The sequence below is a fragment of the Tursiops truncatus genome, chromosome 13 (assembly GCF_011762595.2).
Source record: "Tursiops truncatus isolate mTurTru1 chromosome 13, mTurTru1.mat.Y, whole genome shotgun sequence".
Taxonomy (NCBI): domain Eukaryota; kingdom Metazoa; phylum Chordata; class Mammalia; order Artiodactyla; family Delphinidae; genus Tursiops; species Tursiops truncatus.
The window spans coordinates 27,401,706-27,428,955 of record NC_047046.1 but is presented as its reverse complement, the minus strand read 5'-3'; the positions used below and the strand labels follow the sequence as shown (position 1 = coordinate 27,428,955).

The 27,250-nt window shown below is 46.2% G+C and overlaps 1 protein-coding gene across 1 annotated transcript in view; it reads left to right on the top strand.

Annotated features, from left to right (window-relative positions):
* LDLRAD4 (low density lipoprotein receptor class A domain containing 4) overlaps positions 1-27,250 on the top strand; it is a 311,826-nt gene that overhangs the window by 166,883 nt on the left and 117,693 nt on the right. The window contains 1 exon segment of the mRNA XM_019920721.3: positions 23,161-23,301. Within this exon segment, the coding sequence (XP_019776280.1) occupies positions 23,161-23,301 (141 nt within the window).

The window sequence follows — 27,250 nt, the reverse complement described above, 5'->3', positions numbered from 1 at the left end:
CGTTCACAGGTGAGCAGACAGGACTCTTAAGTGTTATAACAGGGAAGGAGACACTCCAAGAAAAGAGTTTTTACAATGGGAGCCCATGGCTGGAAATGAACCAGGTGCTAACAAACCCAGTTGTGTTCACCTGTATTTTTATAAGTTGATCAGGATTGAGACCGTGTGTGGGAGCAGATCTTTCTTCTCTCGTACGTTCTCTGAAATGCTTTGACCAGGACAAAGCCCTACTTTGAGGGATGATGGAGGAATGGGCTGTGACTTACTTATGGGTCCACAGCATGAGGCTCACTCTTAGATTTATCTGTTTAACACATGTTTATTGAGCACTTGCTGTATATCAGGCACTGTAGTTGTACTGAGGATACAGGGGTGAACAAGACAGAGAAAGTCCCTGCATTCAAGGAATTTACCAGTTGACCAGGGAGACAGATAAATAAGCAAATCATGTGATTTCAGGTGGAAAATCAAGTGGGGAAGGAGATGAGAGATGGTGAGGAGTGACCATTACTGAAGGGGTGACCAGGGAAGGCCTCCCCAAGGAAAAGGGAGGGAAGGAGTTCTGGGCGGAGGGCTCGGGGCACTGTCCTCTTCAAATGCGGGTGAGAATCTGTGGATTTTGGCTAGCACTGTTTGCTATATGTTTAGTACATTTAAATTATGTCTCATTTTGAATCATTGCTGTTTAAATATTGTCCATCTCCCAAACACTGAGTTCACTAGAAGGACTTATATATTCGAAGTCAGTTCTTGGCCTTCAGTCTCTATTTTCTGGCACTTTCCAAGCACACTGCTCAGGCAGTGTTGGTACAAGTGTGAGATGAACAAGCGCATGTCGAGGCTCGGCAGTGTCTCTTCAGTCCCTGAGACATGGGCGTTAAGACGCTCGTGAGGGCTGGGCAGAGGCCCAGGGGCAAGAGGGCCGGAAAGACACTTTGATCAGGCCCAGAACCCCAACTTTGTCCCTCAGGGGCAGGGGCGTCATTTTGGACCAGATAGGTGGAGAACAGGATTTGTTTCCAACTCTGGTTCTCTTCCAAACCGGGCCCCTCAGCCAACACCAAGGCTGTCTCATTATGCCTCCTTGCAGACGCCACCCTGCTGGCAGGTAGCACCACCAGTTCACACTGGATGTGTTGCTCTTGGGCTGCTGGACTGACCTCACAGGCAGTTTCCAAGCGTAGTTTGTCCTTATCCGGGGAAACGACATCATAAAATAGTGATGGGAATCAGCACCAATGGACTTTGCCAAATCCGTTTTTAATCTTGCCATACTTTGTCTCTTTTCAGTTAAAATGAGAACATCTGATGCACTTTTCATGATATTTTCAGGATTAAATACTGCCTTTTAAAGAGATATGAACCAAAAATATTCTTTGTCCTTCTCTTCCAGCTCTTCTCTCGAGGCTTTTGGCTCTTGGTTCCTTTTTGCCTTAACCATGTGAGTTTCTTTGTTTCTTTGAAGAAGTCGCTACAGCTTGTTGCCCTTTTTTCAAAAACAAAGCTGTAGCTCTGGTTACAGGACCTTGCTACTGTGGTCTGAATTCATGCTTTCATATAATCACCCATTTCCAGAAGCTCATGGCTTAGCAATGGTAGTTGCCCAATAGCTAAATCTTGAATTATAAGATTTTTATCTCTAGTAACTTGAATGATTTTAATAATCTAGATATGTTTCCAAAACAGTTTCTGGCATTGCAGGGATATTTTTTAATCAAAAGACGTTTATGAAAAAATTTTTAAATCTCTTTGATTTTTAAGTGAAATACATTATAACTTTTGGAATGCCAAATCTGGGTGTATTTTTGTGATCAGGAGCCATAGAAATTCTCATTTATGTAAGTATTCCTGACACTTTGCAGACATTTTTATAGCTCCTATGTCAGTGCTCTTTATAGAGAGCAGTTAGTACATATAGTGAATGAATGAAACACCAGATACTTGTCATGATTGGGGAACTCTTGCATAGTTTGAATTCCTAACTGGTGATCCCAAAGCATGTCGATGAATGAATAGCATCAACCAGGCAGGGACTCTCTAATGGCTGCATCCCCATGCTTTCGTCAAGCACTTGGGCGAAAGTGATAAAAAACATGCTTATCAGATTTGCAGATGACAGGAGACTAAAAGGAATTGCTATCACTGGTGACAGAATTGAAATTTAGAAACATAGCAATATTAAAATATGATGAACCAGTCCCAGAATAGCACATGGTTAAATAATAATGGTACGTCCTTATGATGAAACTCCCTGCAGCTATTACAAAGGATGTTTGAGCAGAGTATCTCATGTCCTGGAGAAACACTTATATTTTTAAGCAAAAAAAGTAGGTCATAAAGCAATATGAAGAGGATGATCCTTTTATTTTTTTATACTCAAGGAACAAAGACAGTATAGATGGATGTGCACCAAAACATTACTAGTGGCTACCTCTGAGCGATAGCATTAGATGTGAGGTTTACTTTCTTAGACTTACTTATCCATATCCTCCAAATTTTTTTTAAGTAAAAATAAAAATGCTTTACAAAAATAATGAGCCAGTAATAACTGTTCCTTTGTGGTAAAAAAACAATCATTTGCATGTGCCTAGTATAGTTTAATATTATTGCTTTGTAATATTATTATTATTAAAAGAGTACGTCTGAGAACAGATACTAAAACCCTGGCTGTTTGCTTTGGGACCGGAGGACAGTGAGGGGTATGTTGGCAGTTCTTTTCTTACATAGTTTTGTGAGCTTGGGTGAGTTACCTAACTTCTCTGGACCTCAGTTTCTCTGTGAAATCAGGCATTAATATGATGGTGAACTGTGTGATTTGTATGATTCTGTACCACTGTGTCCCGACCTTCTGCAGTTGTCTTTCATTGGGGGATATCTTCCTGCTGTGCAGAAACCTCACGGCTGTGTCTTTATAGGACCCGGAGTATAAGCAGCAGAGCTTAGATTCTTCCTCATAGGTTTTATTTCTACAAGAAAGGCATGGGGAGTATGTGGCCCTAAAGTGGGTTTTGCCTGTTGTGTGTAAGCCCAGGATGACGGGAGAGTGGCAGGGCCCGGGAGGAGGACGAGGACGTCCGGGTACAATAGACTGGCCAGCCTTGGTGCTGAATGCAGGCTGGTGGCCAGGGCTCGGGTTTTTGTTGGTAAAGGAAAGAACTCTTCTGTTTTCCGTGTGTACACACAACACTCACACTTCTGGCCGCCACATGTGTGGGTGTTTCCCACACCAGGCAACTCTGCGACACAGCTGGCTGTCCTGCGACTTGTCAGTTCAGACCCTGTCTGCCCGGAGTGGCCTGGACCCCGCAGGTCCGGGGCTCGGCTCCACAGCACTGCCCCCTTCAGACTCCAGTCGCAAGTCCGGGTTATCACCTGTGCTTCTGACCAACTGGCTATAAATTGGAGGCTCCTATGGCCCCTCCTCAGATTCGATAAATTTGCTGGAACAGCTCAGAGAACTCTGGAAAACAGTTTACTTACTAGATTACTGATTTATTTTAAAGGATGAAACTCAGGGAAAAACGAGGGCAAGGTAGTATAAGGAAAGGGTGCAGAACTTTATGCCCTCTCCAGGCACCACCCTCCTTAAATCTCCCCCCTTCCCCCCACCCCCGTGTTCACCAACCCGGCAGCCCACCCACCCTGTCCTCGGGGGGTTTGTGGAGGCCTCATTACACTAGCAGGAATGGTGAGCTCACTGGCCATTCGCGACTGGCTCAGTCTGCAGCCCCTCTCCCTCCCCAGAGGCCTGGGGGTGGGACTGAAAGTGCCAACCCTCTCTGATCACAGGTGGTTCCCCTGGCAACCAGCCCCATCCTTAGGGGCTTCCAAAAAGTCACCTCATTAACCAGGGCCTTTTTATGAATAACGTAGGATACCTTTACGGCTCTTATCACTTAGGAAATTCCAAGAGTTTTAGGAGCTCTGTGCCAGAAACTGTGACTAAGACCAAATATATATTTCTTATTATAAATCTCAAGGTCACAGTCCCAGCCCTCACCCCCATGGTTAGTGTGGTCTGGGAAATGACTTTTACTTCCCCTTCTAAGTATATTTTACTAAGAAGCCAGAGATTTCAAATTCTGTTATTTCTTGATCAATGTCCTGTAGGGTTGAGAGGTGCCTTGGAGACTGGAATCCATTCTTGAACATTTTGGATGTGTGATTTTACATTGTGAATTGAACCCTCTAGTCAGAGGTGTGTTCTGTGTCTTAGGCAGCTTTGCTGTCACTTTGCTCCGTATCTGCACTGTTTGCTGTGCCCCCTAAAGCCGTGTCCAGATGTCTGAGGGCATGGGGTGCAGTGACCTGTGCCCTCGACCTGGGCTCAGCATTGGCACCCTCCCTGGCCTGGCTTGTTCACGAGAGCGTCCACTGTGCCAGGCGTGGAGCTGGTCATGGTGTGAGTCAACGGACATGCTCACCTGTCAGAGCATGGTCCACGGGAACTGTTGTTTCGCAAGATTTTCTCCCAAAAATCTACGTTTAGTTGTTATTTTAAATTTACGGGGCTTCCCTGGTGGCGCAGTGGTTAAGAATCCGCCTGCCAATGTAGGGGACACAGATTCGAGCCCTGGTCCAGGAAGATCCCACATGCCGCAGAGCAGCTAAGTCCGTGCGCCACAACTACTGAGCCTGCACTCTAGAGTCCGTGAGCCACAATTACTGAGCCCGCGTGCCACAACTACTGAAGCCCGTGTGCCTAGAGCCCGTGCCTTGCAACAAAGACATGTCACCGCAATGAGAAGCCTGTGCACTGCAGCGAAGAGTAGCCCCTGCTTGCTGCAACTAGAGAAAGCCCGCGCGCAGCAACGAAGACTGAACATAGCCAAAAACCAATCAATCAATTAATTAAAACAAAAAAAAATTTACGTTTAGATTTTTTTAAAGTAATTATACAAATTCAGGAACTATTGAAATGTTCATTTCAGTTGTCTGTAATATTTTAGAAATGCATGCAAAGAACAGAAATCACTAATACATGGGTTATAAAAGTAATGAAAGAAAAATGTAGTGTGAGAGAAACCTAGTGAAGACATACTTTTATTTGATATAAAAGTAGATGTGGGCTTCCCTGGTGGCACAGTGGTTGAGGGTCCGCCTGCCGATGCAGGGGACACGGGTATGTTGGCAGTTCTTTCCTTACATAGTGCCCCAGTCCGGGAGGATCCCACATGCCACAGAGCGGCTGGGCCTGTGGGCCATGGCCGCTGAGCCTGCGCGTCCGGAGCCTGTGCTCCACAGCGGGAGGGGCCATAACACTGAGAGGCCCGTGTACCACAACAACAACAAAAAAAAAGTAGATGTGATGTAGCAGCCTTGTTCTTGAAGGATGGTACTGCCACTCCTGATGCAGAGGGAACCACTGGGGAAATTGCATGGATGTCTTAACTGTAGCTCCCAATTTGTTTTTTGAGGTGATGATAATGATAATATCAAATATGTTGTTATCTTCCATTTTATTGTACATGTGCCATGGGTCAGACACTGTACTGGGCACTGCATGTATAGTATTTTGTTTAATCTTCGCAGCAACCTTAATAAGTAGGTATTTCATTCACGAAAAAAACTGAGGCTTAAGGAGACAGTGCAGTGCAGCTTGTTGATGGCAGAGTTGGAATTTGTATGCAAACCCATAACCTTAACTAGTATATACGATGTTCTGAAAGAATGGAGGCTATAAACTCACAAGAGGGTGTCACCACCTCTTTAAAGACAACTCTGTCACAATAATTTGATCTCAGCCACAAGTCTTTTTCTCTATCTCATATGTCAGTACCATGGGCACAAAAGTTACTTTGAGTGAGAGAATGTTGGTGTGTGGGTTTGTGAGTGTTTCACCATTGACCTGTTTGGCCTTTGCCCACCTGGAAGGTGTGTTATGGTGCCAGGGTGGGCATGAGCACCCAGGTGCTCCTGGACCCTCTTCCGTTGACACTTCTTTTCTTTCCTCTAAAGCAGACGGTTTACTTCATTGTGAGAGATGATTCCTCCCTAAATCCTTTTCTTTGGACTGAGTGAAGGTTTTGTGATGATCCTTATGCAACTTTCAAAACACCAATTTCACGTGTCTTTATGGCAGCTGATAAAGTCGCCTCTGGTTGTACAGCACATTTCATGCTGTGGTCTGACTGGTACCCAGATAGACCCGCCTTCCTGACCACTGACACCTGGCGAGTCCCCAGTCCCCAGGTGACCTCGAGACCCCAGCTGGTGAGGATCGAGTGTCTTGACTGGGAAATGGTCCTGAGGTTTTGTGGTTTTCTGAAATGACAGTGGCCTGTAAACCCATATTTATTAAGAGGTGACACGAGCAATGCCAGCGGGACATTTTCTTTGTTACAGGGACGACGGAAGGTCTAGCATTGTGCAAAACCCAGACAGCATGGTATATTGAGAGAACACTGTTGTCCGTCCCACCCACGTTGGGGAGCACATGGAGACCTTGCTTTCTGGGGAGCGTGCTTTCCTGTAGTGCTGGACCTGCCCACCCTGGAGCCCCAGACGCGCTCAGTTGTCCTGCTGCCCCGAAGGGGAAACTTGCGTGGGGCTGGGGCAGAGCCAGCCACAGAGCCGCCACTCTCTGCAGTGACTCTCGCCTGCCCCTGCTTGCCCTGGGACCTCAGGTGCGGTCCCCACGTGCACTGGCGAGGGGACATGTGGGAGGTGGCTCACAGGGCCAAGTGCGTGTCCTCCAGGCCGTCGGTCTGTGAGGTGAGTTACGATTGTCAGGGTGCTAAGGATCAGGTGGTGCAGAGATTGAAGGTGGATTTGAGTCCTTGACCTTTGGAGCCCAGACACTGATTCAGCAATAACAGCAAGTGACTGTTTATTAATGGCAATTTCAGGCCAGGACTGTTGGCCTCTGCTCTTCCATGTGGCTCATAAATTTAACGTGGTCTGAAGCACTGCGGAGGATAATAAACAAAGCTCGTGGTGCTGTGGATTTTAAAGACTCTGACTGTTTTTCCTCTGAAGAGGTTGTTGGAGAATCTGAGAACAAGTGTGGGAGAGAGCTCTGTGGACGGCACCCAGGCTTGTTTTAAACGCATGTGTTACTGTGCATCACTGCTGTACATCACCTGCTTACCATGAAGGCCGACCTGAGTGTGGTTCCACAGCTGCTCTAGTTTCATTTTTATTAGAGACATACACGTAATCTAGCTTACAGGGAAATGCCACGGTCCCCCTTCTGGTAACAGTGGGTTTATTGAGGGTGGTGGGGTTGTCTTGGGTAGTTTTGACCCAGTTTCTGCAGCACTCCGGCAGTGCTGAGGCTTTGTGTTAACCCTGCGATGGGCTACACAGGTGTCTCCAGTCACCCTTCTCCATCCCCGGGAAGGGGCTATGCCAGCGTCTCTGTCCACGGTCACCCTCCTTTGGTGTAACTGGCCAGTCAGAGGTCAGAGGGCCGCTCTCGGGCCAAATGACAGGAATGCAGCTGGCCACCAAACCATTTTTTCTACTTTGGCATGATGGCCTAAACATATCTCTTTATTTGCAAATAATTTAATGATTTGAAATATTTCAAACTACACAAAATCATGCCCTCATTGCAGTTGCCTGGAGGTGTCAGGACTCCTTTTAGCTCAATTCATTTATTGTAGGTAATTTTTTGTGTGTTTCTTTTTATCTACCTTCTTTACTGTACGTTTTACAACATGCCAAATCCTGATGCCACTGGCCTGGTCTGTGTTGCTCGACCACACTCACCCACTGAGGAGGAGAGGCCTCGGAGATGAGAAGCCTTTGCAGACCTCAGCTCACCTCTGTTTAAGCATCGGTAGTCCTGGAGTTCTGGCTTCCCAGATGGTTAGGAGTCCTGTGTCCCCCGCTGAGCCCTGGCACTCCTGCTGGTCGCCCGAGACCCTCACAGTTTTGTCCCACCCCGTCTGTAGCCTCTTCCCTGTGAGTCTCTCCTCCGCCACCCAGCCCAGCCCTGGGGGTGCTCGTGGTGTGGGGGGCAGGCTCCATGGTACTCTCCATTCCTGGCCACTGAGTCTGTGCTAGGACTGCAACCCTGCCTGGACACTCGCCTCCAGGGGCCAGCTCGGTTCCATCTTTATTGGTTCCAGGCACCTGGTTCCAGTGACTCACAGGCCCTGTGCTCCATCTGACTTGCCACATGGGACATGGAGGCTCACGCCATGGGACCTGGCCTGAGACAGGCCTCTTCCAGATCATTCTTTCTGCCTGAAGGGCCCTTAAAACTGTGTCTTCCATTGCTGCTCTGGATGTCTTCTCATATTTTCTCTGTCCCCAGCCTCATGTCTTATGGTTCTGGGTCTTTCGCTGCAGGCCCTTGTCCCTGTGGAGAGCCCTCAGGGCTAATGTGGTCAGCTTTAGAATAAGCTGAACTCCTGCACATTGCATGTTGAGGCCCCTAAGCCACCTTTGGTGTGCCAGGTTCAGAGTTTAACAGCAGCTGATGAACACGCATTTTGAGCATGGTTTGCCAGCATCCCCTGCCAGACAGCAGTTTGGTTTCAGAAGCATCTATTCGTGGGCCAGAGATGGTGTGCAAGCCAGTCACACGTGACTCCCACCTCGGGGCTCTCAGTCCAGCCCTAACGCCTTCAGACTCTGTATGGGTCTCAAGACCAGAAAATAGAAATTTTGTATAAATGAAAGCAAAGATTATTGAATTCAGTAGTGGCTTGATTGTATGACAGAAAAACTTCCTCATGTACTTTTGTTGCCAACAGTATAAACTTGCAATAAATGTTTCAGGTGGAATGTGTTTTATTAGCTTCATAAATTATCTTAGGGCTTTATTTATAGAATCATTGTCTAAAGGGGTCCCTTAAAATTTTCAGTTATACTTTGCTGCACTTTATTGGGGAAATAATATGCTATAGTGGTATTTGGGAATACACGTAAGTTGTGGGGCAAGGACCTCTGTATACAGACATGAGTAACATGGATATACGCTTTGATGTTCAGTCTTTGTGTCATTTTACCACGTTTGTGCATTATAAGTGATGATCCAAGTAGAAAAGCAGTTAGCCTGGAGGTCATTGAAAAATCAAAGTTTTGGATCATGGTTTGGCCCAAACTTCATTTCAAGTATAATATTGTGTATCTGGGGGGTCTTCTAAGTTCTTTACATGAATTATATAATTTTATCCTTAAAACATTCCTGTGAGGTAGAGACTGTGGTCTGTATTGTCCAGGCATGCAGACTGTGACCTAGAGAGGTGACCCAGCTTGCCCAAGCTTGCACAGGTGAGAAAGGTCGCTCCGGGGTTTGAGCCTGGCAGTTTGGTTCAGTTTCACCGTGTTCAGCTCCTCCCTTCTTTGGGCCTGAAAGTCCTCATGTCTGAAGTGAGGGAGTTGGGTTGCACAACTTCAGGGGCTCCTTCCAGCCCTGCTGTTGTGGTTCTCAGGGGACGACGGGCCATTCCTTTATTCATCAAATATTCATCATTATCGAAAAACACCTCAGCGCCCTGGTCCCATGGGGCTCTCACTGGTAGGGGAAGGGGAGAGCCACAGTTAGAAAGGGGCTTCTGGTTCTGATCTTCGGTGACCTCGGCATATGGCAGCTTGAAGCAGAGTTTCAATTCCTAGCCAGAGATTGAAGTCAGGCCGTGGCAGTGAGAGTGCTGAATCCTAGCCACTAGACCACCAGGGACAAGGCCCTGGCCCATCAGCTGAATAGAAATGAATTTCCACATAGAGGCAGAAACTACTGAAATAAGTAAAGTGTTTGTTAGGAGGAAAAAGAGTACATGTGGATAGACACATTGGGTGGGCTCAGAGAGAGAGTAGCGCCCTCGTGGTGGTCTGAATCACTTATGTGTGGCATTTCTTCCGGGTTTCCTTTGGCCAGTGATCTTGCTTTGCCTGGTTCTGAGTCTGTATTTGGTTTATCTCAGGTTCTTCCTCTGTGTGCGCACGTATGCACTTAAGTTACCTTCTAGTGTCTCTTGGCTCCTGGTTTGGACATGAAGTGCAGAGGAGGCGTGGATGCTAGTTTGTGTGATTACACAGCTCTGACCCCTCGGATTATCAAAGACAAATGGCCCTGCTGGTTCAGCCTGAAAGTTGTGGCGTGGGGCACATACTGCTCTCTTGACACCCTTCTCTTTACCTGGTGTGTCTGTGTGGAAGGACAGATTTCAGGTGAAAGAAAGAAAACTGACCCCAAAGTGCATTTCTCTCTGCCCCGCCCCCCATGCTCTTGATTCAGTTAAGTCAAAGCAATTGTTAATTACCTACTGTGCTAGAGGTGAGGTACAATGATGTCATGTATTCTGGGCTCTGGAGGTCTTGCCGTGGGTGAGACAGACAAATAGAGAAATAATGACAGCCATGTGACAAACGCTGTACTGGACGGATGCACAGGTTGCCATGGGTGCACAGAGGCAGCCGTGTTTAATTGTGGATGGGGTGGGGAGGTTGGGGAAGGTGTCACAGACACGCCCCCCCTTTTTTTTTTGGCTGAAAGGTCGTCAGCATTTGTCAAGTGGGGGGAGTGAGTCACTCTAGGCAGGAGCAGTAGTGTGCACTAAGGCACTGTGAGGAGCTGTATGTGCTGAAGATCGTCCTTGTGTTCTGGTGTGTCTGGCTTCCAGGGCATGTGTAGAGGAGCTGGAAAGTAAGGTTGGAAAGATGGTCAGGTCCATGTCAGGAGGAAGGCTCTTACGTGCCCAGCTAACACAAACTACGTGCTGAAGGTTTAAAGTAAAGGGATGACATGATATTTATGTTTTAGAAATAACAATTGATAGAATAAGCTTTCCTTCATCCACCAAAAATTTTTTTAAATGTATAATTAAAGTCTGTTTTTTTAAAAAAATATTTATTTTATTTTTGGCTGCGTTGGGTCTTCGTTGCTGCGCACGGGCTTTCTCTAGTTGCGGTGAGCGGGGGCTACCCTTCATTGCGGTGCGCAGGCTTCTCCTTGCGGTGGCTTCTCTTGTTGCGGAGCATGGGCTCTGGGTGCATAAGCTTCAGTAGTTGCAGCACACAGGCTCAGTAGTTGTGGCTTGCGGACTCTAGAGCGCAGGCTCAGTAGTTGTGGCACACGGGCTTATTTGCTCCGCAGCATGTGGGATCTTCCCGGACCAGGGCTCGAACCCGTGTCCCCTGCATTGGCAGGCAGATTCTTAACAACTGTGCCACCAAGGAAGTCCCACCAAATGTTTTTTGAGAAGCTGTTACATGCAGACGTTCTAGGCCTCAGGAGAGTAACAGTAAACAATAAATGCCCTATGTACATTGAGGTGAACTTATAGTTTAGTGAGGAGAGACAGTGAGCAAAACAGAATAATTATGGGATTTATTAAAAGGTGTTAAGTGCTACGGAAAAATAAAGCAAAGAATGTAGATAGGGAGTCTTGGACACAGGTGATAAGGGGTACGTTTTTAATCAGGGTGCTTTGTTATACTTGAATATAAAGAAAAATTACTTTATTTTGTATTTTTTCAATGAATTTTTCAGTGTGTGTTTTAGAACTCAGATTCTACCCACATTTGTCTCTTTTTCACGTCCATTCTTCTTGCTGTTTTATAACCATGTTTACAGAAAAAGTATTGGGAAGACCTCCTCTACTGGCTGTAAAATAGAATTAGACCCTGACTCTGTGTCTACTTTGTGTGTTTGCTCCTTCCAGTGATGTGGACAGGATGACAGGTTGGAGTCTGGAGATAAGAAAGCGGAACTGTGTTCGAGGGAGGAGTTTTCAGTCTGGACAAGCTATTCTGTCTGCATTAAGGACAGAACAGGATGGAAAGGGCTTGCTTCAGTGGGAGTGTCGAGGCTGGAGTGAGGACAGACGTGTGTTGTCTACACAGGAGTGGGTGGTCATGCTTCCACACTTAGGGGGTCACTGTGAACTGCTCTGGTGACCAGTTCAGCTGATTGGGGCTCAGCCATAGCAGCAGTGAGTGGGTCCCTGGAGTTGGGCATAGAGGTATTTGAGGCCCGTCCTGTCACAAGGAGGCCAGCAGGGAAGCCGGGTGAAGGTGGAGCGTGGTGACAGCCTGGGATGGGACACAGATCCAAGAGGGCGGTCGGCGGGAGGAGATTTGAGACCAGATGACCAAGAGCAGCAGGATGCCCAGAGCTCTGGGTCCTGGGTGTCAAGTCACACCACCCATGGAACAGGACCCTGCTGGTGTGCCGTCGGGAGAGGTGAGCAGAAAGTCAGGTGGGCTGTTAATTTCAGAAGGTAAGAATGTTACCAGCACGTGCTCTCCACTGGGGAGGGCAGGTTTAAGACCCTGGTCCTGATTATTAATCAGATTGTTCTGAAGTCTCCTACATCTTCTACCAGAAGCAGTCTCTCTGGTTACTGGGGAGACGGGCAGAGGGGTTCCAGAAATCCTAGATTGGCCCACGGTGCTGTAAAGAAAAGTTCTTTATGAAAGGCCTCAGATGAGCATGTTCAGGGCACAAAAGTCTTGTCCTTGTGAATGTGGGATTCTAACCTGGGCTAGATCATCAGACATAGACCGTTTTCTCCAGTAAAGCAGTGAGCATGGGGAGGGGGTGGTGGAGTGCAGGGCCAGAGGGAGCCTCTTCCCTCTAACGTGTGGCATTCAGGGAGTATAGCAATGGCTTCCCACCCACACTGATCCCTGACTTGGAGTTTGATTAGTTATGGAAACCAAAGGCCATTATTTTCAGTATTTGAAGGTCTCCCTTGGGGGACGAAGGGACAGCTCTGTCTACCAACATCCCTGAGGGCCGTGTGTGGTGGGGGAGCTTGGGGACTTGGCTGGGTGGGGCGCCATCAAGAACATGCAGCCGTCAGCGTCTCCTGGGGGACAGGAGGGCTGAATAAGGCCTGAAGTAGGAAGTTTATCTGAGGGGACAAAGAAGGGCTTCTAAGGAACCAGTAGGGGAAATAAGACAAAACGGGGCAGGGGAGTTCTCCTCGCAGTAGAGTGCCATGCTGTCCATCGGAAAGCACGAGGATACCACCGCACACCTTCAGGTGGCAGGGAACACAGGGGTTCATGCAGCACTTGGGCAGCCAGGTCTGATTCTGTGGAGTTCTCCAAAGGTGGACGTTTTCAAGAAGGGAAATTCGTAAAGGGCGAATTTGATGGCAGCTGGAGAACCCAAGGCAGACAGCCACAGGAGGCTCAAGGCAAGAAGGTGAGGCGGTTTTCACCCAAATAGTAAAAATAGCTAGGTGGGATCACCTTGAGGACGACGCAGGGTCAGCAATGCTATGAATCCTAAACACCTGCCTTGCTCCCCGGCCCCCGAGCCTGTTTGTGGCAATTAAAAGTAAGACATGCGGTGGCGGGCCGGTGGGGGCGGGGGTTGGTGCCCACGCCCAACTCTCTCTCAGAATGCTGGCAGCTGTGTGTGAGGGGCTGCTGCTTCCTGGGTAGACAGGCCAGTGCTTCAGCCAGAACACATGGGTTGCCCTGAGAGGGAACTCTGTGATTTAGGAATTAAGCCAGAGGACAGGGAAGGGACAGATGGGAAAAAGCCTAAACGTTTATGACATTGACAACTAGAGAGAGATTGCTTCCATCAATGAAGACCACAGGTAATTAAAGATCTATTTTGGCTAATAATTTTAACTAACCCTTTGCTTTAAAAATTCTCGTGTAATTTGCTAATGATAGATTTGAATTTTATTTTCATCTTTTTGTCTTCTTTCTACCTCATTTTTCATATGTACACACACACACACACACACACACACACACACACACACACACACACACACACACACACACACACACACACACACACACACACACACACACACACACACACACACACACACACCCCCCCCCCCCCCCCATTGAGGATATATGTGCAGAGAAAACTTTTCGCACTCAAAGGGATAGCAGTAGTAAATTGTGGTTCCTGGAAGAACTTCCTGACAAGCTTTTACTTTTGCTCATTGATTTATTTAACGAATACTTATTGAATGCTTACTGTATATCAGGCCCTGTTCAGACTCGGAATTCATCAGTAAAACCAGGCAGACAAAAATCCCTACCTGCCCTCATGTTCTAGTGGGAAAAAAAGGTAAGAAATGTTATGCATGTCATTAGATGTAGTGTTAGATGGAAATAGAGAGCTGTGGAGAAAAATCCAGCAGGAAAGCAGGATAGGAAGGGCCAGGAGTAGGGGTGGGGTTTTGGGGAGGGGATCCAACTTTAAACAGAGTGGTCAGAGAAAAGCCCACAGAGATGTAACGTCTGAGCGTGGGCCTGACGGAAGTGAGGGAGTTATTAGCATAGCAGATTCCTCGGGAGAGAGTGTTCCAGGCAGAGGAACAGCGAGCCCGAGTGAGCCGGGTGTGTTCAAGGGACAGTGAGGAGGCCCGTGTGCCCAGGGCCAACTCGGGGACAGGAGAGGCCAGGGAGTGGATGGGGCCTGTTGATGGGAGGTTGTGTGGGGTTCATTGTAGGTACCCTGGTTTTCCCTCTGAGTGAAATAGAAGAAGCCATTTGAGAGTTTTGAGCAGAGTCGTCCTGGGTCCCCTTTCGGGACCAGACTCTGGTGGGAAGGATACGGGGAGCAGCTGGGGGGCTGGTCAGGAGACTGTTGGGGTCATCCAGGTGAGCGGTGATGGCCCTTAGACCAGGGTGACTGTAGTGAGATGGTGGGAAGGGGCCGGTTTCCAGACATATTTTGAAGGTGAAGCTAACAGAATTTCTTACTGGATTAGAGAAAGGAAAGAGTCGCAGGTGACTGCACTGTTGTTCCCTGAGCAGCTGGGGGGATGTGTTCTTGAGACATGCGGGGTTGTGAGCAGAGCCAGCTGGCACGGGAAATGGTGCTTTGGGCTAGGCTGTGGTGAGTTCAGGTGTGTTACACCACCTGGAGATGCCAACGGGTGACATGTGGTCATCGGCATGGAGAGGCTGGATGGCTTGAGACCACAGGGCCTGGGTGTATGCAAAGAAAAGAGGGCAGCAAATCAGGGAGGGAGGGGGATTGGTGAGGGGGTAACATGTCCTTGGACCCACCAAGCACTTGGTTCCAGGCGGTAGGAGTGGCTGGCTGTCAAAGGCGGGTCTAGTGAGATGCGGCCTGCATGGCTGCACTGGAGTTAATGACATGGAGGTCATTTCGCGGCCTGGAGAAACAGTTTTGGCGCAGTGATGGGGGGTGTGCAGTGATGGGGCCAAAGCCTGCACAGCTACAGGCTTGAGCCTTGGGAGTGGAGACATGGAGAGTGGGGCCCAAAGCATTTTTATTTTAAAGATGGGGGAGGTTATAGCATGTTTGTAAAGCTGATGCGAAAGATCCCCTAGAGGTGGTATTGATACTCAGTGTGTAACCAAATGTCCAGAACTCAGAAACTTTGAAAGCACCTGTTATTTGGATAATCATTAGAATAATCAAGAGTGGACAACAGAAGTGCCAAAGGGCTCAAGTAGAATTTCTTTCTTTAAAATTTCTTTCTTAAAATTCTGTTGAATCATGGATCCTAAGAACTGAAAGGACTTTTAGAATGTAAGGCAGTAGGTAGCTTTCAGATTTTTTAGCTGGGGGATGCTGTTTTCCAGTGCAATCTCACGGAAAGGTACCCTGCACACAGATTTAGCAATCCTGCAGGGACTCCTCACTGACCCTGCAACCCACCTCCTGCTGGAGACCCTGAGTCCTCAAGGGGTCCCTGGGGCTGTCAGGGAAAGATGCAGAACTACTGCTTTAATCCAGGTACCACATTTACCAGGAAGGAGTTTAGAGGTTAAGATTCTTATTCTTGCCTGAGGATAAACACAATATTTAGTTTAAGAGCTGGAGGAGAAGCCAGTTTCCTGAGTCTTAGGACAATGGACTGTCTATTCTGTCCTTGGCATCTGTGGCCATGCTCCTCGCTAGAGCAGTGGAGGACTCTTGAGTGAAAGAATGAATGAAAGAGTGGCTTGAGGGGAAGAGTCCCGAGGCTCAGCAGTTTCAGTACCTGAGAATCTATGCCACCCTTTCACCCCTGTGGTTCCCCCTTGGGGTCCAACTTTGTGCAGTAAACACCTGTACATCCATCTAGGTGGGTCCTGCAGTGTGGTCCTCACGGTCGTGCACCTCAAACGTGTATGTCACTGGACAGCTTAGAACTCTTGTTGCTGCTCCGTGGAGCTGTATTGAGCGGGGTGTGCAGGGTTAGTCTTTACAGGTGTGCATTAAATGCTCAGGGCTGTGCGGTTACATCCTGTTCAGAGGCCTTTACTTAAAGCCTGTGGATGGAGCACTGGGCCTGCTCCTCAGCAGGGTGTCCAGGGCGCTCCATGACCGCACATCTGGCCCTCGGCCTTACTTCCACATTGTGGGCTGTGGCTCTGTGGGACTGGCCCCCCCACCCCCCAGAGCTCCCCCAGCAGGTCCTCAGGTGGGAACTGCCAGCTGGTGTGTGTGCTGTTACTGCTGCTCCGCCCGTGGGGGTGTCCCACATGTGCTTCGTGCTGAAATGTGACTGAGATAGTGGGGCTGGAGCTGTATGTCTGGATTTCTGTTTGGATGACGTCGTGGGGAGTTAGGTACTTCATTATGGTGGATTTAGAGTTCTACAAATATTTGGTTTTCACAGAGATTTCCCTCTTTAAAATAGGCTTTTTATTTTCCTGATTATAAAATCATACATAAAACTCACAAGGAACTACAAATTACTAATGATCCCAGCACCCAGAGGTATCATTGTTTGTATTTTGCTCAGCGTCTTTTCAAAGTATTTTCCCATGTGCGTTGCATATATTGATACACCTTTTTGTTCTGCAGAGTACTTTAAGGTGTTTCTTACCTGCTTCCAGTACTGTTCTAAAAAGCTAATTGAGAACCCCTCTTCGCATTTTATATACAGAAAAGCGCAGAAAAGAATTCATTCATTCAATGCCTTTAAACATAGAAAAGAAATAGTGCTATTTGCCAATTCAAGTCCTAGAGGACTTCTACTGACTTTTAAAATACCTGATCGTTCTTTGATGAAAGTTGGGTAAGTTTTTCAAGCTGCTCTAAAGGATAATTTTAAGACTGGAAGTCTAAAGCCAAAGTACCTTGGACTTTTAAAGGCACATTTTTCACTCATGGTTGTTAGAGAATTTTAGACACATTAAAAATGTTTTCAGCACCATCTTTCCAGCACCATAGTGAGAGCAATAAGCCACATCATAAAATGGATTGAGCTAAAAACAATTTTATTACTACCTTTGATGGGAGATTCTTGTCTGTTAATCTTACTATATGGGCAAATGTCCTTTTATCATGTCACAGTCATCTTTCTGGAGGATAACTATGGTTTCAATAGCACCACTTAAGATACGACTTTTATTAAGTGCTTGTTAATTTAATTCATTACATAGAATGTAAACCTTCAAATTAAATTCTCCTTTGTTTCAAATTTATGACCGGCAAAGTCAGCACCGTCTTTGAGTGAGGGGAGCACGTTGTTAGTGATGCGCAGTCTTCATGTGTGGCCTTCGGTGTGCCGCTCAGGTCACCGTGTGATGCCAGGTGAGGCACCCACAGTGTCTCAGACGTCTTTCCTCAGACGTGCATGGAGATCAGTGTTGATGTTATGCGAGATACTGAGTCTCTTACGGGTTACTCAAAATATATTCCTTGTGTTGAAAAATGTTGCAGAAGAACATGCATTTATCATCCATCTGCCTTTCACATGCTGTCAAAAGCTGACATTTGAGATGAATAGCCCTAAGGATTAACTTTTCATTTCTGAAGAGTCTCGAAGCTTTATCTTCATAATTTGCTAAATAGCTACTTTCTGGACCCTGTCATTCTGGCTCCTTCAATAGAAACCAGTCTAATATTCCAGCCTCACAGGAGGTCACACAGGAAAGAACAATCTGAGGAGCACTTTTCCCTTTTTGGACAAAGTTGGTGTCGAGATTACCTCCGTGTTGTTGTACAGCGCCCTGTAATAAGAAGAGTGATCCTCTCAGGTCTGAGAAGCAGGAGAAAGTCTGTTTCCGACTGACTGCAGCGCCTCCTGCTGTGGGCCAGTGAGCGCTCGCCACCGGTCCTCTGGTCTCCACCGGTCCGTGGCAGCCCCTTTGCTTGGAGCTGGGTTTAGTGACTGGTCACTAGAGCTCTCTACGGTCACAGGTTTCCTCCGTCGCCTGCATTTCTAGGTTCGTGGTTTTTGTCTTTTACTCACTGTTTTCATTTCTGTGCAACTTTGCTTTTATGGTAGATAATCTTGTGCCTTGCAGGGGAGTAGGCAGTGTATGAATAAATCAATAAAAGTATTGTCATCGCGATAGTAGGAAACTTATATTGGTCGTGGTAAAATTATTTGTGCTAATTTTAGAACCTTATTAGTCCTTCACTTATAGGTCCCTAGCAGCTAAGTTTAGTCTCTGTTATCTACAATGTAAGTATATTAAGAAGGCCCCATTACTGAGAGCAAGTTCTAGATTTAACATCAGAAATGTTGGAGCCAGAATCATTCCCAGTTTTCTGGTGTGTGAGTGACGGACACGTGAGCTGAGTGAGCCCATGGTGCTGTATGAACTCTCACAGAAATAGCTGCCGTGGACCGCTTTGCCTGTTCACAAAAGAGGCTGATTCTATGGCTGTGATGCAGTGCTGCGTTACTTTGTGACTGAGGTCATATCTGTGAAAACTAAGGCTTTAAAAAGGGCATAGGAAAAATTGAGAACAACTTTTTTTGCCCTTTCCCCCAGCTTTATAGAGATGTGATTGACGCACAACATTGTGTAAGTTTAAGGTGGACAACGTGATTTGACACACGTGTATATTGCAAAATGAAGACCACAGTGGTTAGCTGACACCTGCATCATGTCACCTAATTACTATTTCTTTTTTTGTGGTGAGAACATTTAAGATTTATTCTTAGCAACTTTCAAGTACCTGTTTTTTGCCTTTTAACTAATAGAATGTTGACTCTACCAAGTGGATTAACTTTGGCTTCTGAGATGCAGATTTGTTCTCCTGCAAGTCAAGATTGAGTATTTACCCCTGTCCAAGTTTAGTTTTAGAATATTCAAATTGTTAAGCTACTGGTCCTTAAAAATTTTCTTTAATATAGTTTTTTTTTGTGTGTGTAAAAGTTTGGAATTTACAGACCACTCTAGGATATTCCATTTCTTTCCTGCTTTCAGGGCTCTTAAAATTGCTTGTTTTTTTCAAAGGTAATAAAATTCAAAGTAACAAAGGAAATTCTCTTAATCATTCTTTTCCTTTCTCCTTTTTCACATGGTATACTCCAAATGGTTAGTACTAGTTTGTACCTAATAGGAATGACATTTAGGACAAAAAGTGTTTTTCCCCAAATTCGGTAGAAATTGTGGGTGTTAAGTTCCATTACAGGAGGTTTGTTCCCTGACTTTGGGTGAGTCAGGAATTCTCTCATCTGTGACCTGAGAGGGCGGTCCACTGTGTCTCTAGGGCCTTCTCAGCGCTAGAATTTTATGCATCTGTGACAATTTAAAGTCACTGAAATTCATCAGAAGCTTAATGTAGGAGTGTAGAGAAGCTAAAGAATTCTCCAAATTTGGAGAAAATTCTGTATTACTAAAAGCAAATAAAGTGATCCTAAAATCTATTGCTGATTCTAGATTTTTAAAAATAAATCAAATAGAGAATTTGGCAGAAGGGAATGCCATTTTCTTTACCTAAAGAACCCTGACTTTAAAGAAGAGGAATTATTTAAATATTACAAATTTTAAAATTAAATATATAGCTCTTGCAGGAAAAGCTGGTTCCTGGTTGTTGATTCTATATTCTGTTCCAATATTATACATCTGAAATCACCATGAATTTGTAACCAAAATGTTTCTGATGTTAACAGTCTTTGCTTTCCTTCAACTTCTTGCTTAGCAGGAATACTCAACAAGCTCCACAAAGAATGGACAAAATAAAAGAAAACATTTGGAAAAATTCTTCTGTCTTTTTTCTCTGACTTGTTTTATTTCATTGAGGATGACTCCTGGCTCTATAGTGTGTCAAAATGTACTTTGCGGGTCATACTTGTAGTCCCAAAGTTTCTGAAATATCCCATTGACAGTACAAAGTTATAGCAACCAGGCCCTATATCCTGGAGTCGTCAAAATACCTGCCCATTTTAAGATATTAGGTGTTTTTTTTTTAAAGTAAATTAGCAAATACCAACTAAACATTCCAATACTAGCTACACAATACTATTAGCTAGAGTGAGGGCTTCATATGAATGAGTTCTCTGCTTCTTACAAGGCAGTGGCTTTTCTTGGCTGCCCATCAGAATCAGTCTAAGGATCCCTAGGAACCACCCACTATCCAGGCCACACTTCACGCCAGGGAGCACAGTGGTCCAGGCTGGTGTTGAAAGATCAGCCCAGGGATTCCATAGGCGGCCATGGTTAGAGCCTCTCATTTGGGGTTCTTAGTTTGTTTGAACTATCACAATAACCTAGTTACTAGGGACCACCCCTAATGTCTGAACACACTGGGCTTTGGGGTAGAAAGTGTGGTAGAGATGATCTTGCAGGGTGAGTCAGGACTGAGTTGGAAGCCTGCCTTGATCAATACAATTAGGTTACCTTGGACAGACGTTTGACTCTGGTCTGCAGTTTCATTCCAGCTTTAGCATTAATCTTTAACACTTAATAACATTATAGCAGATTTCTAGATATATCAAGAAGCTGAAGTTGGTGCAAAATTTCAATTCAGTTGTTTTGATTCAAGTGGCCATGAGATGGAGAGATTTTTTAGTTTGATATTCAGCTAATGACTCACCACTGAGAAGATTTAGATATTATGAAATTGAAATTCAGTGGGTTGATGTTGGTATTTCCATTATCTAAGAACTAAAAGCTTTCTAAGCACATCAGTAGCACAGGCCTTTTTAATGCATTCTGAGTAATGTTAAGCCTACTTAAGATAAACTGTTTTGAGAACTTTGTTACATACATGTCATCCTCATTACAAATGAATTTTGCACATTCATGAAAACAGATTTGGAAACTGAGAGGCAGCAATTAGAGAGCCTAAGACCAGAGGTGGTGGATCTGGACACACGTCTGCATTTTCCCATTTATTCGCAGTTTAATTATGGGCAGGTCACTTAATCTGAGTCTTAATTTCCTCATCTGTAAAATGGGAATAATAGTATCTACCCTAATAATTTCACAGGGTTCTTATGAGGCTCAGATGAGGTCATGTGTTTATTCAACAAACAGGTGACTCACCAAGGGCCCGTTCCTCGCTGGGCAGCGGTCTCACTGTGAGGGACACAAAGAAGGAAAATGGGTCCTCGGAAGGAGTGAGCACATGTGTTAGTTGCTGCTCACATTTACAAAAGTTCGTGTTGTAGTCCTTTGAAGAGGGCTTGCTCTTTCATCTCTGTGTTTCTGTGTCTCTGGGCCTGGCAGTGAACACAGAAGGAGCTAAAATACTGGTTGTATGAATAACTGAATCACATAATTCATTTCCTTGAAAATATTTTGTAACTCTAGACAGGGTCTCCTTTAAACAAGCTGAGATCAGAGTGAAGTGTGGATGTGGTTTCGTTTCTGCGCTCGTTTAAAGTTCCACACGAACTTGAACGTGGGAGTTTAACCTGGGATCCTTTCAAACCGCAGCGGTGCTTAACTTTTTACTTGGAGTTCGATTCAGTTTAGGTTAGTGTTCCCTTCTTTCCAATCACTGTTTCAACAACATCAGGAGTACTGTTTTTGGCTACTGTCCTTTTCATGTTGGGTAGTAATCCAAACTCCAATATTTCTTTTGGAAAGGAAGATAAATTCTTTCCTTGACATCCATTTTCTCCATTAAGTTAAAAAAAAAGAAAGTCACTTCATCAATGTAATTTCAAGCAGCTGGATTTGAGTCTGTGCCACTTATGGCAGCAGAGTTGGGCTTCAGCAGAGCTCCTGACATGTGGCCTGGTTCACAGTCAGCACATGGAATTTTCACCTGGACGTTGCAGCCAGTCACCAGCTGTGGATGTGCATTTGGGGGGTGTTTACGTGTGGATCTGAACTAGGTTAGGGCTTTGGTTGTTGTCTCTTTCTAGACTCTGTTAGGAAGATGTGAACACAGAGAATTGTGATGGCATTTTCATACTGGGTTGCAGAAATACTGAGGATTTAACTTGTCTCTTTACTGCAGATAAGGGGTTCTCTTTGCAGCCCCTCTGTGTCGTTAGCATAGTGGGTGGAGGTCTTGTGTGCTGATGTCTAGCTTTTTATTATTTATTTGAATAATGGAATTTTAGAGTGGAAAGGACCTGCCACCCATGTTCTAGACAGACAAAACCAACGAGAAATGAAGAGGCTGTGATGGTCAGTGTCAGTGGGGGTCCTGGTCTCTTTCTGTGGGGTTTTTTCTACTGGCTGCTCACTGAGTGGGATGTCCTGTGTGAATCCCACCAGCTTCTGTGGGTGCTCCTAGGGAAAAGCTCTCGGTCAGAATTAGGGTGATAGTCGATGTAAGATATACATAGATGTTTATGCGCCCATGTGTATGTAATTTCCTTTATCCTTAATTGCTTAAATTTATAGTAATGTGTTAAGTTTGCAAATTTATTTTGTCTTATAAAAGTAAATTCTATTTTCAAATACTGATTTGCACAGGTTGCAGACATCCCATGCTCAGTGAAGCCTACAGGCATTGGGTTGGGCTCCATCCTGTTCTTTAAGTCACTTACGGGGCCCTTGGTACGGATGCTTCTCAGCAGAGGGCACATGTTGTGTTCCCATGTTTTATGTTATAAAGTCAGTGCTGCCCCTGCCTGGTAATAAACCTGGTTCTTCTTAGTCATGAGATGAACGAACACCAGTGAGGTTAAATGTTTTGCCCAGAGCCTCACAACATCCAGTGACAAGTTGGAAATAAAATGTATGAGCCTCCTTTTGTCCAGCCTGAGCTCCTGAGTCCTGCTGCCGCCCGGGCTGCTGCTGCACTAGCTCCCTCATCCTTGGTGGCGGGGAAAACCGCCAAGGATTTTTTCAAGCAAAGGAAGAGTCCCATAGTCATGATTTGCTGGGCACATCATGTTACTATTTTGTGGGTCAGAAGCGTGGGGTGAGTGAGGTATGGCAGGCCCCGAGTGCCCCTGAGCTCTTAACGGAAAGAGTCCGTGTCTGCGTTCTGTTCCCTGGACTCTCCAGGTAGACTGAGTGCCCAGACCATCACGGCACACAGATAGGGAAGGAGAAGTAGCAGCTGAAGAGCATCAGGCTGGCATTGACAACTGCATGCTTTATATTGTGCTTTTTCAGAGTGCAAATTCACCTGCACCAGCGGGCAATGCTTGTATCTTGGTTCACTGGTCTGTAACCAACAGAACGACTGTGGGGACAACAGTGATGAAGAAAACTGTCTCCTGGTGACTGAACATCCACCTCCGGGCATCTTCAGCTGTAAGTCCCTCCCGCTCACCTTGGTATCATTCAGTTGGTTGTGTTTGGGGATGGTTAGGAGGCAGCGACCTGGGGAATTGGGAAGGATGTTGTTTTTTGGTTAAGAGAAGAGGTTTGTGTTTTCACAAAGGGAATGTTTTCTTTTAGGATAGAAATATGGTGTGTCTGAGAGTCAGAAGTTTCTTCCACTTTGAGCGGCCTGTGTTTTGGTAGAGGCTTTCTACTGCTTATCTTAGAAGCAGTGACTGATCCCAAGAAATAATATATTGACTTAGTATTCTTCCTACTGGTTTTGTAGAATTTTTTAGAGTAATTTTAAACAGTAATTTAAAAATAATTTTAAATAAGCAAAGAAAGGTACATAGAGGGTCCACAATTAAACTTGTAATTAAAATAAGAAAATAGAAAAAGTTTATATGGGACTTTTAAAAAAGGTTGCGATGATGTGTTTTTCTATTTGGTATTGGATGGAAAGCAACCTGAGTGAGATGTTTCCCTGTGTGAATTCCCAGACTGAGGCTGTGAGCATTTCTTGAACTGGAAGAAGGTGAAATCTGAGTACAAAGTTCATTCATTTTTGATCTCATGGCTTTTATGAAGCGGAAGGAGCAAGAAGGTGGTTTGGAAACACTGCCGAACTTCTCTTAGGGAAAACTTCTCGTAGGGAAGTGGCTTGTTGCCTCCTGTGTTTCCTGGGCTGAGGGAAGCGGGTTGCGGTCACGGATGTTTTACAGCACTGACCCTCGTCAGGGGTCTTCCCACTGAGATCATCTCAGGAAATATGTGACTTCTCTCCCCACTTTTACTGACATTATTGTGAGAAGTTATATTTGTTTTTATTTACAGATTCTAAAATTTTTGTTCTAGAGATCAGACTATGTAATACTGATCCTATAATGTGAAATGGGAGGGGATTTTAAAAGAGAAGCAGTTTTCTCTATTCCCACTGTGTTTTTATGTTGGGGGAAAGCTGTGAGTTTTAAGCCTGCTACTTATTCCTGCTAAATCGGGAGTCTAATTGTGCTGTCGTTTCTGTTGTGTCAGTTTGCATTTTCTTATATTGAGCCTTCTTATAGAGTCCCATCTTGATACTTTGAGAAGACAGTTTAAGGTGAGCTGTGTGCTTCCTTGGTGTTTAGTCCATATGCTTCCTCTGGCGATGTTTTCTGCAGTAGCCTTTGTGGTCGTCAACACTGTAATTTGCTCAGTATGCCTGCCTAGACCCAGGGGAGGAAGGGACCCCTCAGTGGCCCCGTCCGGCAGCTCTGAGCCTCATCTGCATGGAGGGTGTGAGGATTAAGTGGGATGGTCCACAGGAAGCACTTAGAGTCTGGTTGGTACCGAGCACTTGATACAGGCCAGTCAGCCTCAGGCCGGGGTCTTAGAAGGAGAAGAGCAGAGTGGAGGCAACATCTCACTTGTGTTCTCTAGACTTGAGTAATGTACACACTTACACAGCAAATGGTGGGTAGGACATGAGGACCCTGCGTGGGGTCTCGCCTGGTCGGAGCTCCTGTGAAAAGCAGGCAGGACGCACCTCTGGCCTCTGCCCAGGGGCACTTCCCGGAGGTGTTTCCCCTTCACGTAGGTCGTGCCACTGCTGCAGTCCTGCGGTGTCCCTTCCTCCCAGCCTCTTCCCCTTTCTCATCAGTATTTCCTGGTTTATAAAGCGGATTTCCAGATCTCTTTTCCATTCATTTTTTAAAATGTGAACACTTTAATTTTGCTTAGAAGCCAGGTGAAGCCGTTACATCTATAAATGGCTCAGCGTTGCCCAGGGAGCTCTGAGAGTCTGTATAGTTGATTTACAATGTTGTGTTAATTTCTGCTGTACAGTAAAGTGATTCAGTTGTACATATATATATTCTTTTCCATTTTGGTTTCTCGTTTCTCACAGGATATTGAATATAGTTCCCTGTGCTGTACAGTAGGACCTTGTTGTTTATTTTTTTTATATATAGTAGTTTGTATCCTAATAGAGGAATCTTAAGATCCTGTTGGCAAACTATTGGTCCCTAGTGTTCAGATGTAACTAGGCTTGTGCCCTTGTAGCCAAAATGGGAGGCTGTTTACAATATGCTGTCTTTTAAGAAGATTGGAAAGTCAGGAGACACAATGACAAAGGGCAGGATGAGGGCTGTGGCTTCAGGTTAACCTGGGTTCTAGTTCTAGCTTAAGGAAGCACCTGAACCCCTTTAAGGCTTAGTTTCTCTGTCTGCAAAATGAGAATAATTTCTGCCATATAAGGTTGCTATGAGGATTTACATGAAATAACACACATGAAGAGTGCGGTCTGCATCATCGTCTCATTGCTGTCTTCGTCCCTGCTTGCCGTTTGGGACGTCTTGGGGAGGGGACCTCCGTGACTGCTGCCGTCTGTCTGCACGGCAGAGCCTCCTTCAGGTGGAGCATGGGTTCCAGGCATCCACAGGCGAGTTCATCCTCAGAGGTTCTGGGCATTTCCCACTTCCTCTGCCCCTGCAGAAGGCCTGCTGGGGAGCCGCCAGCTGAAGGGGGTTTGCTGGGCCTGGCCCACAGTCCTCGCTCCCCTGCTGGCTCAGGGGCCTCTCATCACATATGGGTTTGCTGTGGCTGCTCTGTCCTCTGTGCTGCTGGAGGGTGATTGGGTACCGAATGACTGTACTCTCCTTCCCTTGGTCTGCCAGGCAAGAGCACAGAGCAAAGGCTGTTCTACTCCTCCTCAGCTGCCCGGCAGGGCTTGGATGCTCTCCACTTGGGAGGGGGTCTGCAGGGCCCACCAGCCTGCGGCTGCAGCAGGCGTACCTCTGTTGGGGGCGCCACTTCCTCCCTGCCTTGGGAACTTGGAATATTACAGGACTTCTTGTCTACAGACTGATGCATTCTAAGAAAACAAAGAGTGCTTTCTCCTTATTCCTGTCTAAGAACAAGAGTCATTTACTTGATCTGCTTTGTACCCAAGTAAGGGAAACACTCAGTGTTCTACTCTTTGATCGCACTTAGGTTCAAGCAGGGTGGAATCAGTTTTCTGCCTGTGTTGTTGGCTGTGGGCATGCGCCCTGGCTCAAGTGTCTTGGTCCTCTCTCTCATTTCATATTTGCTAAAATTTAGAATGAATTAAGGTTAGAAAGAAAATGTCACTGTCATTTGTGAAGGCAGCAGTGCTAATGATAATAGAAGCCCTTACAGTAGCTGTAAGAAACTTTTCCTTCCTGAGTGGTCTCACTGCTTCTCCGCCTTGCTGATCCGTGGCCTGAGGTGAGGCCCTGGTTCAGTGGGCCCCGAGGCCCTGCACAGATGTGGGGACGGGGCTGTGCCGAGTGTTTCACAGGGAAGGCGTCTTGCTGGTTCATCTTTTTACAGAAGAGGGGAATGCTGTGGCCAGCTTTTCCCATGTCTTTTCTGTTCCTCCATCAAAACACTGTACTTCTGAGGGACTTCCCTGGTGTCACGTACAGTGTACAGAGACATCCGCACAGCGAGTCACTGAACATCAATGCAGGGGGCATGGGTTCGAGCCCTGGTCCGGGAAGATCCCCCATGCCACGGAGCAACTAAGCCCGTGCGCCACAACTGCTGAGCCTGTGCTCTAGAGCCCGCGAGCCACAACTACTGAAGCCCACGCACCCAGAGCCCATGCTGTGCAACAAGAGAAGCCACCTCAATGAGAAGCAGTGTCTTTTGGGGAACTGAAAGACACTCGTACAAAGACGACTCAACATGAACACAGGCTGCCAAGCCGAGTGGTCCCAGCAATTCGTGGTCCAGGAGTCCACAGAGGACCGTTCTGCTGGGACGTGGTCACGGTGGCTTCGCAGAGGAGGTGTGCTGGGTGTCAGGGCCAAGGACGGTGGAGTGTGGGTGAGCGAGGCCTTGGCGGGTGGCTGGAGGCAGAGAGTGAGCCAGTCACGCCACACCTCCTGCCCTTGTCACTGAAGGGACGGACCTCGGATCCCCAGCTGCACAGCCT